Source organism: Plasmodium chabaudi (genome assembly GCF_900002335.3).
Source record: "Plasmodium chabaudi chabaudi strain AS genome assembly, chromosome: 13".
Lineage (NCBI taxonomy): Eukaryota > Apicomplexa > Aconoidasida > Haemosporida > Plasmodiidae > Plasmodium > Plasmodium chabaudi.
In genome coordinates this window covers 746,387-759,319 of record NC_030113.2, presented here as the reverse complement: position 1 = coordinate 759,319, position 12,933 = coordinate 746,387, and the positions used below count along the sequence as shown (strand labels likewise).

Sequence of the window (12,933 nt, the reverse complement as noted above, 5' to 3'; positions counted from 1 at the left end):
AAATTTAGGAAAAGTTATCATTACACTGAATTTTAATTTTAATATTAGTCTACTTAAAAACGGAAAAAATAAATCTGTATAAAAGTAAAATAACATTTAAAAAAACATCATTTTTTAACCATTTATATTTTATATATTTTTGTACCAATTCATTGTGTGCATTTAAGTAGAATATATTACAAAGATTAGCAGGTCATTATATATTTTTTGAAATAATATGTTTTTTGTTTTTATATTAGCACTAATACATACTACATTCAATCGCATAGTTTTTTCATTTCATAATTGTATTTTCCTTATTAAATATAAAATACTTAATATAAGGCATACGAATGCAATAAATATGCTACTAAACAAATACCATATATGCATTATTCTTTTATATTAAATTTATAGTTTTATTGATTCTTTAACATAAGTAATTGAAATATTTTATAATAATCTAAATGCCAGACTATGAAATATATGTCATCATAGCGTTACTAAAAATAAAATAATAATAATATGTAGGTTTTCTTTTAAATTTGGATTATTATCCATCATATAATTTTATTAGTTTCGATTAAACGCTTTTCATATTTGTATAGCATTATATATATCTATATATATTTTTTATTTTCATGGAAATTTTCAAAAGTGAAATGAAATATATTAAAATTTCATTTTATGAAGAAAGAAAGAGGAGCAACTATTTTGAGAACCGCTTCAATGAATGCATTTAATAGTATTATTTTCGGGAAATTAAAAAAGAAGAATACGCTATCAAATGTTTTTGGCATATATTTTAAAATTCGCCTTTTTAAATATTATAGACAAATTTTTGAAAAGTATGAAATAACCATCTACATATAATTATGAGATCCTTTATTTAACACACCAATGCGTACACACATATATGCTTATATAGCTTGAACATAAATATAACGAATAGAGCCAAACCTTTGCTTGCACATAAGCTTATGCACAAATACTAATATTATTTATAGACAAAAATAAATTAAAACGCTCTTTTTATTTAGCAGAAATTGATAAAGGACAGGAGTGACTATTCTGTATGGATACATATATGTTTCCACATAGTTTCTCATAAAAGTACCATAATATTAATTTAGAGATTTTCTAATATTTATATTTTGTATTGTCAATTTGTTATATGACTAATTACAATTTTCGAGTGTATATTTTCTTTTTAAATTTATAACAAACCTAGAAGATATAAACACAATTTTACAGACAACTTGTTTCCTAAGTATATATTTATTTTAGATAATTATCAACATTGTAGTGTATATATATTTCACCGCTATGTGAATATTTTACATGATATTCAGCTATTATTTTAAAAAGATATATACATAATAAGTTTAATGATAAAACAAGTAACAACAAATAATAATATATAAAGGATAAACATGAAAGCAGAAAATAATGATCCATTTTATGAAGCGGAACGGTATGGAAACTAAATCAGCATGTGTTAATATTTATTTTATTTTTTATATAGCTCCATATCAAATATTTTTTCAGATATATATTCAAATTTTTCACGTATACAAACATAATATTTGATATTTTTGTAGGGAAGTCCATATTTCTGTAAAAAAATTACAGCACATGTATAGCAACTGGAATAGCTTACCTGATAAAAATTCAATGTAATTTTGCGCTTTTTATACTTCAAAGTTATATGATTATATATTAAATATAAACATTATGTTGTATGTTACTACCACTCACAGCTAGTTATGTTATATTATGATATACTTCTCATATTAATGCATGTATAAACTGTAAAAAGGAAAAATAAACATATTTAAAATACATGTGTTATGTTATTTTTAGCCTAGCAAAAGAAAAATACTACTTAATGAAAGATGAAATAAAATATTTAAATAAAGATGTTGATGATTTAGAGAATTCGATTGATGTTGTTAAAAAAAACACACATAAATTTAATATTAGCACCGAAGAAATAGAAAATAGAACAAAATCGTTAAAAAATATTCGCGCCATTCTAAATGATGTTGCATCGGATTTAACAAATACGGTTGGGATGATATAAATATGTTCCCCATGTACACACACATATATATAACTGATGACCACCAATTTGAGCAAGATATTTTATATAAGAAATTTTTATTATATATTTTTATAGGTCTTGAGCCCTAATAATTATATGATGGATGACTATAACAACGTAATTTATAATAATAATTACATAACTCAAAATAAATAAATATATTCTTGTTTTTGACAAAATTGTGTAACTTTGTTTATGAAATATTATCAGTATATAAAGGCGCGAATGCATTGCATCGATAACTTATCCTATTATATCATATATATATTTATCTATATGTATGTTATTCATTTGTGTATTTATTTACTTAAATATATTAGATGGCAATAAACAAACAGAATGATGACTTAGAAGAGCTAGCAGAATCTGCAGAAAGATTACATAATGCCGCCATTACAATAAATACAGAATTGAAAGACCAACAACGGTATTCATTTTTAAAAAAAATAACAAATATATTATATTTCACTTTTTTTATAATTATAATTATATTTTATTATAATATTTTTATTAATATAGGCTTCTTGATGAACTAGAAAGCGAAATGGACAATTCAAGTGAATAAATAAACAAAAATAAAATATGTTTAATATTTTATGTGGCACATCAACATTTTCTTTTGCTCTCCTGAAATATAATTTCATTGCTTTTTTTTGTAGATGAAAAAATGAATTTTGTCACAAAAAAAATATCCGACTATTTGCAAACAAACAGTTAGAAAAAACGAAAAAAATAAAAAAAATAAAAATATATGAGAGAGCGCTTGTAGATATAATATTGTATGCAAAATGTTCTGGTGTAAATTTTGAGAAAATAATAATTGAGTGCATTGAATAGAATATTACTAATCACAATTTATATTTTTTTTTTTTCAGATCCCAAAATTTTATCATTAATACTTTACCTAACCGGAATATCTATTTTTTTGTTATTTGTCTTAGTGGTTTCATAATTTTCTTCTTTATCATAAGATAAGAAAAAAATGCAATAATAATAAAAGAAAATATTTTTTAAATATGCCTACCAAAATATAAGCATTATTGTATTAATTTATGGTCCCATAAATATGTTAGTTGCTTGTGTGCGCGAAATTTCTTTTATTATTATGATTATTATTTTTTTTGTTTTTTATATTTCTAAAACTTTGATTTTTTACGTTTTAACTAATATTATTAAGTAATTTGTAGATATAAAGTTTATAAAAAAATATTACGCAAAAATGTTCATTATATAATAAAAATAAAAGAAATAATTATGTAACAAAATGGGAATATATATTCCCTACAAATAGTATTTTTATAAAACATTTAGCATATCTTATCTATGAACTTTTCATTAGTATATATATGCATATATAAATATATATAACAATAAACAAAATGAAAAAGCTGATAATATTATTATTATCAAGCATAGATGTGTATATATATGCATAACGCCAGAATTCGATATACATAATTTGCTATTATCGTGCGCACCTTTTTAATATGTATTATGATATACACATAAAAAGGTGTGCTTAATGAGTAATTTATTAAATCCCAAATCATTAAATATTAGCAATTATATGTATATTACTAGCTCTAGCATGCATCAAAAATTTTAGTGTATATTTTTGACAAACTTACAATAATTTTAAATATTCCTTCGTTTATTTTTGAAAAAATAGACAATCTAGAAGGAATAATGATACACATATATATCTATATGGGTGTACATTTTCAAATTAAAGATTATTTATTATGCTGATCCCAATTCAATTTCCCGTTTTTATATAACCCCTTATAGACATTATTTTTATTATTATTTGCAAAGCCATGTTTGGAAGAGCCTCCATATTCGTTTTTCTTTACGTTTTTGCTAAAAAAATTTGAAAAATTGTTTTTATTTGTTTTTGTATAATTGGTATTTATAAATGAATGACTTTTTTTATTTCTTCCCATGTAATTTTCTAAAGTATCAAAACCAAGAAGCGACTCATTATTGTTAGCAATATCACTATCGTAGTGATTATTATAACCTGAGTTTTGTTCTTTTTTATTATTATCATATTTTTTATTGTCATAATTAAAATTTTTATTATAATTATAGTTTGTATTTTGATTATTTTTATCGTATGTGCTATGTTTCATTTTGTTACCATGCTTATTATTGTTATATAAATTTCTATGCGTATTTTTATGCCCATTTACATTATTGTTATTTTCATTATTCCAATTGTTATCACTATTATTATTATCATTATATGAACGTTTTCTCCTTTTATTATTCGAATTAAAATTATTGTAGTTTTCATGATGATAATGATCAGACCCCCTTTTTCCTTTATATAATTGTGTGCTATCATTAGGAATATGTTTATTATACTCAGTATCATATTCATCATTATCAATTTCACTTTCATTATGCTCTTCACTGTCATATTTTAGTCGTGGTATATTGATATTTCTGTTATTCTTAAAACGTTTTTTATTTTTATTTTTATAAATACCATTATACATTTCACCGGTTTCATTAGCAAAATCTTCATTAGCATCTATATATCTAGCTATATTGTTCTTATTATTATAATCATCACTACTATGATTTCGTTTTATACTATTTTTTTTAGTATAATTTTGATTTTTCCAATTACTATTGTCATCATCTGGTGGTGGTGGCCTTATCATAAAGTTATTATTTTTTTTTACCATATTTTTAAAGGAATCATTTATTTCCCATATATAATGAGAATTTTTAAAATAAACATAATTTTTATAATCAAATTGCCTGCTAAACTCTTTCCTAAACATATAACTTTCTTGGGAAAATATGTATGGAGGGTTACCACAAATATAATGATCATTTGACATGCATTTTAAACAAGGTATTATATTATTAGGATATTTTAAATCTGTAGTATAATATAACGATTTTAATAAATTATGCTTAAAATAATTATATTGAGCCCGGGTATTATGGCATACATGTCCTGGTTTATGCTTATCACATATAAAACAATAATTGTTTTCACATTTGTAATTAGAATTAGAACAATTTTCCATATTATGTGAGCCACAATTATTGCATGTAAACCCTTTTTCTCGATGATGTTCTGATAAAAAAAATAAATGAAAAAAAAAATTTTCACAATCAATATCTGGAAATTTTATTAACCAATTATTTATTTTTTTTCCGAATTCAGAAATTATATTATTGAATTTAAAAGGCTCCAAAGTATTTTCATAAATAGTATTATTAGTATTGTTTATATCATCACATTTTTCGTCATTTTCTTCGTTTTCTAGGATCTCATTTTTACCGTTATTACAATCATTTGCCGAGTTAATTGTTTGGATAGTCGAGTTATCATTATATTGTGTAATTTTATCATTTTCATTTTGGTCGTTTTCTTCATTATACTGTACATTTTGCGAAGAAGCATCTTTATTTGCTTCATTTTCTTTGTCCACATTTATTTTATCTATTGAAATGTCATCTCCAATAAGCATATCTATAAAATTTTTATCGCTAGTTTCATCTTCATCAAATATGTTTTTATCACAATAGTATCTGTTATTTAATTCACTTGGCTTATTTCTTTTATGCTTCTCTCTAGATGAATGTGCAATTATTTCATCGACTTTATCCTTGTTTAATGTAATTTTTACATTTTTAAAATGTTGTTCAATAAATGTATCTTTAGAAATATCAGGAAAATCGATTACAACATCATCTTCTTTAAAGCATTTAAAAATATATTTTTGAATGTTTTTTCTTATATTTTGATATTGAGTAATTTGATTATCATTTAATTCGCTTATTGTTTCTAAATCGTCAGTCTTACGAATTTCGTTTATTTCATATGGTATTAAGTCAAAACTATCAGCATCGATATAATCAATTTGGTCGTTCTTATATTTTGCTCGTCTGGGAATTTCATCTTTATTTTTATCGTCATTTAAGCAAACGTTTTCATCTGGATCTATATTAATTGTAAAAAGGTTATCCATTAAATTATATTATTACATTCATATATATTTTATATGGTGTTTATGCCGCCGAATTATATAAATAATGCTTTCCCATTTATTCAAATTTTATCTATTATTTTTTTTTTGGTTTTTTTTGCTTCTCTTTCCATTAATTTAATTATGGTCAATCAAAAAAAACTTCATATCTATACATATTCATATATATATATATATATATATATATGTATAAAACATAAATAGCCTATGCAGTTACATGCGTATATAAAAAAAGATATATAAATGCTTTATATGTAAATTTGACAAAAACAATAAAAATTAAAATTTTCTTTTATCTTAGTTTAAAATAACAAAACAAAAAATTGTTAACAATATGAAATAATTATCGTATTGAAATTTCGTAAATCCAATACTTACATAAAACTTTTATGGAAAAAGAATGCCTTATTCCGTTTCCTTACATGAAAATAAAAAAAAATGAACTTGATATTTTCAGGGATTATTTCGAAATTAATTAAAACTTTTGCTAAACATTTATTTACGAAGCATTCATATTTTAAAAAATATTTATATATATAATAATAAATTAATTAAAGTAAAGGAAATCAAATAAAACAATATGTGTATTTGTTAAAAGGTAAAGATATTATATTTTATAAAATTTAATATGCATAACATTTTTATTTTTTCTGATATGGGAAGTGTGGAAATGAAAAAAGCACATCGAAATTATATGGTATTATTTTATTTTTTTTACATATGTATTTAATTAAATAAATATACTATTGGTTTGTAAATAAATTATAAGAATAGCAAAAGAAAAAATTGATAACCTCCTTTTTTATGAATATTTATATTTTTCATAATGCTTTTTTTGTTTTTAAGCATATAACTAAAAATAAATTACATAATGAAGATAATAAGTTCAAAATAGTTAATTGGTGTATAAAGATATTATAATGAAAAAAAGAAAAAATATATTAAGAAAATAAATCCAATATATAAATAAGTATTTAAATATAAAAGAATGTGAAAAGTTTATATTTTTATGAATATAAATGTTTATGCTATACTCATAGTTATGTATAAAGATATATTACAGAAAATCCTTATAAACTTTCAAGAGTAATAAGCTTTAAAGTGAAAATAAATAAAACCAAGTAAAAAAATACACACACACACAAACATAATATACATATAAATGGTTGCTAATCAATAAGTAAAATGAAATAAACGTATTATGTATTGGCTTTACTTTTTTAATGATAATAAAGATTGGTAATTTTAAAAAGACGGATGGATAAAAGTAAGCATATTAAAAGGAAAAGAAAAACGCTATTAAGATTAACGCAACAAAATATAGGGAAATCCATAGTTTTTTCGTATATACAAACCCAAATATAGGCATAAAAAAATTATAAGCATGAAGTATACATAAAAATATGAAAATGTGTATTTTTTTTTACGTGTTATTATTTTTTATATACATCAATGGGATACAAGATGTTCGCGTTGAATGCAGAAAAGAATATCATATAAAGAAAATACCCAATGGCATTACGAATAAGTTAATATATAATGAAATTAGGGGAAAAAATTCAAACAGTATAAACAGCGTAATTTATAAAAGAAATATTCTTTTCCATATAAGAATCCCCAAAAAAACGCTTCAAGGACGCAATTTATTTAGTAATGATATTCGAAATAAAAAAATCAATGAATTTCTGCAAAAAAAAAAAAATTCATGTTACCTACACATAAATAGTGATGTTAATGAAATTAAAAAAAAGAGAGATAAACTCCTAAAAGATGTTTTATTAAACGCTAAGCAATTACAAGAATATATTAATAATTTAAAATCAACATTACTTCATAAATATAAAGATACAAAAATTATAACAAAATTTTTTTTATCAACATCTTTTCTAGTTATGGTACTTAATTTATTTGGTTTAAGACCTGAAGATATTGCATTACACGATAAGAGAATTATAAGAGCTTTTGAGTTTTATAGAATTATAACATCTGCTTTGTTTTATGGCGACATTTCATTATATGTATTAACAAATATTTATATGCTTTATTTACAAAGCCAAGAGTTAGAAAAATCTGTAGGATCATCAGAAGCCCTTGCTTTTTATTTATCACAAATTACGATATTATCTACTATTTGTTCTTTTATGAAGAAGCCATTTTATTCAACAGCGTTGTTAAAATCTTTATTATTTACAAATTGTATGCTAAACCCATATAATAAATCGAACTTAATATTTGGTATAAATATATACAATATGTATTTGCCTTATTTATCAATTGTTATTGATATTTTGCATGCTCAAGATTTTAACGCTTCCTTATCTGGAATATTGGGTGTAATAAGTGGAGCTATTTATTATTTTTCAAATATTTATTTATTGGAAAAATGCAATACAAAATTTTTTAAAATTCCCCAAATATTAAGGAATTACCTTGATTCATTCAATACTGATGAATTTGTTTTTTAAGTTTATTTATGTTATTATTTTTTACGAAATCCAAATTATCGAAAGGGATATTTAATTGATAATGCACAGAATTCCTAAGTAGCTATGGGCAATTACACATACACAAAAAAAACAAGCAAACAAACAAAATAGTAATGCAACAAATTGTTTCAAAATTGTAATTGCATATAATCACATATATATGTTCACATGCTTATACAGCATAAATGTTTATATATATGTAATAGTTACTAAGGGGAAAGATAATCCCTTATGTGATACGTAAAAATGATATTTAATTATTTTTAGTTGTCTTTAATTTTTTTTTTATTTTTGTGTTTTAACATAAGTTATAATTTTTTTATTATATTTATATTTTTTTTGTATATAATCATATATTAAATACATTTTTTATCACAATACCACATTTTCTTTTTATTTGTAACTTTTTTACTGTCTGCACAATTATGTTTTCAGCATAATTAAATAGTAGCAGTATAATTTTTAGTATTGTTCTTAGAAATGTATAAGCGAAATTCTGTGGCATGTGTCACTGGATCTGCTTTTCATATATATCTTTGAAGATTGTTGATACAAATCATTTTTTATATGCTCTATTTTTTTATTTATTAAAAAACATAAACCCATTACATTGTTATAAAAATATATATATCCAATTGTAATCATATTATTCGCTTGGTCACTATTTATATCGTTATTTTGAATAATCACATCGTACTGATGCTTGTAGTTAATAACATTTTTGTTGTTCTGCGTTATATTTTGGAGTAAAAAAAATGACGACTTAAACAAATGATTATTATTAATATTTTGAATATATTTATAATAAGGGAAATCTTTGTATATATGCTTATCTAAATTGTGTTGGTTATCCATAAACATATCATAATAACTATAATTAATACAAAGTGATAGTTTATATTTATTTATAAGCAATTTATTTCTAGTTCTGTTTATTACTTCTTGCCCTATATAACAACCTTTATCTTTTGATATATAATTTTGTTTATCATAGTTTATATCAAAAGGAGATAAGTCTTTAAAATTAAACATATCTCTACTGTTTATTGGTTTTGAATTCTTCGAATTATTGGTATCATTGTGACTGATATTATTAGTCAAATTTAAGTCATCATTATTAATAGTTTTGCCATCTTTAAAAAAAGTATAATAATCGTATAAATTTTCAATCACTCCTAAATTGAGTTTAAAGAAATCGTATAACAATTCATTTGTAAGCTTTACTTTTTCTTCCTTTTCAAATTTGTTGAGTAAATCAGATGCTTCATTTTTAAAGCTGTAAGTATTTTTAATGTTGTTATTGTTGTGTGTATGTATTTCTTTACGGCTTGTTAAAGTTTGATCTTTTTTTGTATTACATTTAATATATTCATTGATAAAATTTGTCTCTTTATCTATTATATCATAAATTCTATAACCCAATAAATCATGCCTTTGATCTTTAGAAAAGAAAAATGCGCCTTCATTATTGGATATATCTAAGAGATCGTTACAAGTATTTATGAAATCTTCATAACCGTCATTATAATTATTGCTATTTTGTTTATTAGAATTACTTATATTGTTATAGCAAATTTTCTGACTCAATAATGATATACATGGTAAGAGCTGATAAACAGCAATATTATTTATCTCTTTAAAATCGACATCACAGGATAACTTTCTCTTTTCTAATATATTTAATAATGTGGTCAATGAGTTTGCATTGCAATCTATATAAAATATAGGAAATATATTTTGGTCATAAATATATTTTATATTATATATTATACAATCAAATAATATTTTCCCATTATTTGATAAAAATAATGAAGGCAAGCCAGTTATCAATTTTTTATGCTTTATATTAGAGTTACTAATTTGATATTTTCCATCTTCAATTTTATTAAATAATATATTTTTAGGCAAGCTTTTATTTATAATAAAATCCTTTTCATTTATTATTTTATTTAAATCATTCGTAGTTAAATTTTGAAGAAATTTAAAGGAAGCTTCTCCTGAAACTTGAATAAGCTTCCTATTTTTTAACTGACAAAGAAAGTGTGTACTCATTGGACTATTAATTATAGTATGCCTAACTCTATTTATATCTTTTATAAAAAATGTGTATGACCGTTGGCACTACTATTTTTAGTCTTTACCTTTTGGAAAGCTGCATGATTACAACTTTGTATAAAAGGAATCAATTTTTTATAATTTTTTCCACGTAATTCAACTGAAAAAAAATACCATGTTAATATAAAAATTGTGGTAGAATATTTTAACTTAATAATTATGTAATTAATATAAGTATAAACCTACATAATAATTAAAAAATATAAAATTATAATAACTACAAAATTTATAAATTACGAAAAACTTCAAACGATTTAAGTTTATATATGTTTTGCTGCATGTGGTATGCATGTAAGAAGGAATTGCGTATTAGTCTTTGAATATATACATATATTTATATATGTAACTCTTGTAATGTCAAAAAAAGGAAATTAACAAAATGTTCGGAAAAATTATAAAAATTGTATGTTAAAAACAAAAAAAAATTCAAATAATATAATATTAAATACAAAACATATTAAATAGATTTTCAGTTTTTTAAATAATATTAAAAAAATACAAAAAAAACTTAAGAGAATATAACACGTATGTTTAAATAAATATTATATAATTTATTACAAAATTTTATCTATGTTTTTTGTGAATCCTCACAATTATTAGTATATTATATATATGAAAATATATTATTCCCCACACAAATGTACACTTAAAATACAACGATATTATTTTTCTATATTTATATACTGTTACACATTCATATTATTTATTTTCATTGTTTTATATTTTTATAATTGTTTTTTTTTGATTTCTTATGAAAATTATCTTTTTTGACCTTAAAAAAGTTTTGTGTTTTCATATTCTTCTTATTATCCTTTTTATTTGAATTAGAGTTACCATAGTTTTCGGTGGAAGATAAATTATGTGAAGCATTAAATGGGAATGTAACAAATTTTTTATCACGGGGAATTGGTACAGAATTAATAGTAATTAAATTTCTAGATTTTTGAATAAAATTATTCAATAGTTCTATATTCATATTTTTAAAAAAGGGATTGTCTGAAATGACTATACTTTTGATATTCTTTAGTTCGTTTATATAATTTAAAAAATCGGATTCCATAATATAATTATTTTGTATATATAATTGTTTTAAAGAAGCCATATAAATTATATCTTTATCAATAGTTATTAATTTATTCGAATTTAATCTTAATTCTTGAAGGTTAGAAAAATGAGAACCAAAACAAAATTGTCTAATTTTATTAAATGATAAAGATATTTTTTTTAAGTTGGGCATTTCTTTTGCTGGTTTTGTAAATATTTCAATATTATTATTTTTTAAAATTAATGTTTCCAAACTTTGTAAATTTGATAAATTTGGAACTTTTTCAATTTCATTATAAGCTAATATTAACGTTTTTAGATTTTTTAATTGACATATATTGTCTATTAATTTTATCTTATTATTTGACAAATTTAAAAATATTAAATTATTTATATTATTCAAATAATTTATATTATCAATTAAATTTTCTTGTAATACTATATGATATAAATTTAAATTCATTTCAATCATTGACAAATCTTTAATTTTATTTTGGCTTAAATCGATTTTACATAAATTTTTCATCTGATATAATTCTTCACATTCTTCTATACCTTTATTCTTTAAAATAAGTTCTTTGCAATTTGATATATTCCCATCCTTAATTAAGGATGAGATTTTAACAATAGTTAACTTTTTGATAATCTCTCTATCCTTCGCATTACTATCTTCTTCCATTTTAGTAAATAATATATGTATATTATTTTTGTTATAACTTTAAATTTACTTGTATCTGTCATCCAATTATAATGACAAATTAATTTGAATGCCAGTTAAAGAATAAAAATCTATATACATGGAGGGAAATAAATAAAAAAAAATTCCAAATTCAAAAAATATATATTTTTTCAATTATTTATATGCTAAAAAACTCCCGCTATAGCCAATCATCTCCTGAGTATTGTCGTTTTTGTTTTGTTAATAAATGTTCACATATATATAATATAAAATTAAAAAATCGTATCTACTATTTATTAACAAACCGCAAAGTATGTGTTTTAAAAAAAGTTTCAATATAAATCAGAAGAAAATTATTTATATATATCTGAACTATGACCATATGCATATAATATATGCATTGTATTTTTTTTCATACGCTCTCTAAGGAATAAGTATTTCTTACAATAATAAATGCAGATATGCCATAAAGCAATAATATTTTAATTATCTTCCGCATTCATATATTGTATATTT

At 21.8% G+C, this 12,933-nt stretch overlaps 5 protein-coding genes across 5 annotated transcripts; 2 read left to right on the top strand and 3 right to left on the bottom strand.

The window, feature by feature from the left end:
• Positions 1-1,412: 1,412 nt before the first annotated feature.
• On the top strand, positions 1,413-3,035 carry PCHAS_1319500 (syntaxin-6, putative; the record flags this gene model as incomplete). Its single annotated transcript, XM_016799176.1, has 8 exons — positions 1,413-1,453; positions 1,581-1,655; positions 1,843-2,047; positions 2,159-2,200; positions 2,404-2,510; positions 2,603-2,640; positions 2,743-2,796; positions 2,959-3,035. 8 exons carry the CDS (start codon positions 1,413-1,415, stop codon positions 3,033-3,035), a joined length of 639 nt encoding a protein of 212 aa, XP_016654504.1.
• A 781-nt stretch (positions 3,036-3,816) lies between these two features.
• PCHAS_1319400 (conserved Plasmodium protein, unknown function) lies at positions 3,817-6,075 on the bottom strand (the record flags this gene model as incomplete). The annotated part of the gene is made up of 1 exon (XM_016799175.1): positions 3,817-6,075. The coding sequence occupies one exon, from the start codon at positions 6,073-6,075 to the stop codon at positions 3,817-3,819; it is 2,259 nt and encodes a 752-aa protein (XP_016654503.1).
• Positions 6,076-7,496: 1,421 nt separating this feature from the next.
• On the top strand, positions 7,497-8,558 carry PCHAS_1319300 (DER1-like protein, putative; the record flags this gene model as incomplete). The annotated part of the gene is made up of 1 exon (XM_016799174.1): positions 7,497-8,558. The coding sequence occupies one exon, from the start codon at positions 7,497-7,499 to the stop codon at positions 8,556-8,558; it is 1,062 nt and encodes a 353-aa protein (XP_016654502.1).
• A 495-nt stretch (positions 8,559-9,053) lies between these two features.
• On the bottom strand, positions 9,054-10,631 carry PCHAS_1319200 (aminomethyltransferase, putative; the record flags this gene model as incomplete). Its single annotated transcript, XM_728358.2, has 1 exon — positions 9,054-10,631. The coding sequence occupies one exon, from the start codon at positions 10,629-10,631 to the stop codon at positions 9,054-9,056; it is 1,578 nt and encodes a 525-aa protein (XP_733451.2).
• A 772-nt stretch (positions 10,632-11,403) lies between these two features.
• On the bottom strand, positions 11,404-12,417 carry PCHAS_1319100 (leucine-rich repeat protein; the record flags this gene model as incomplete). The annotated part of the gene is made up of 1 exon (XM_727191.2): positions 11,404-12,417. One exon carries the CDS (start codon positions 12,415-12,417, stop codon positions 11,404-11,406), a length of 1,014 nt encoding a protein of 337 aa, XP_732284.2.
• Between the last annotated feature and the right edge of the window lie 516 nt (positions 12,418-12,933).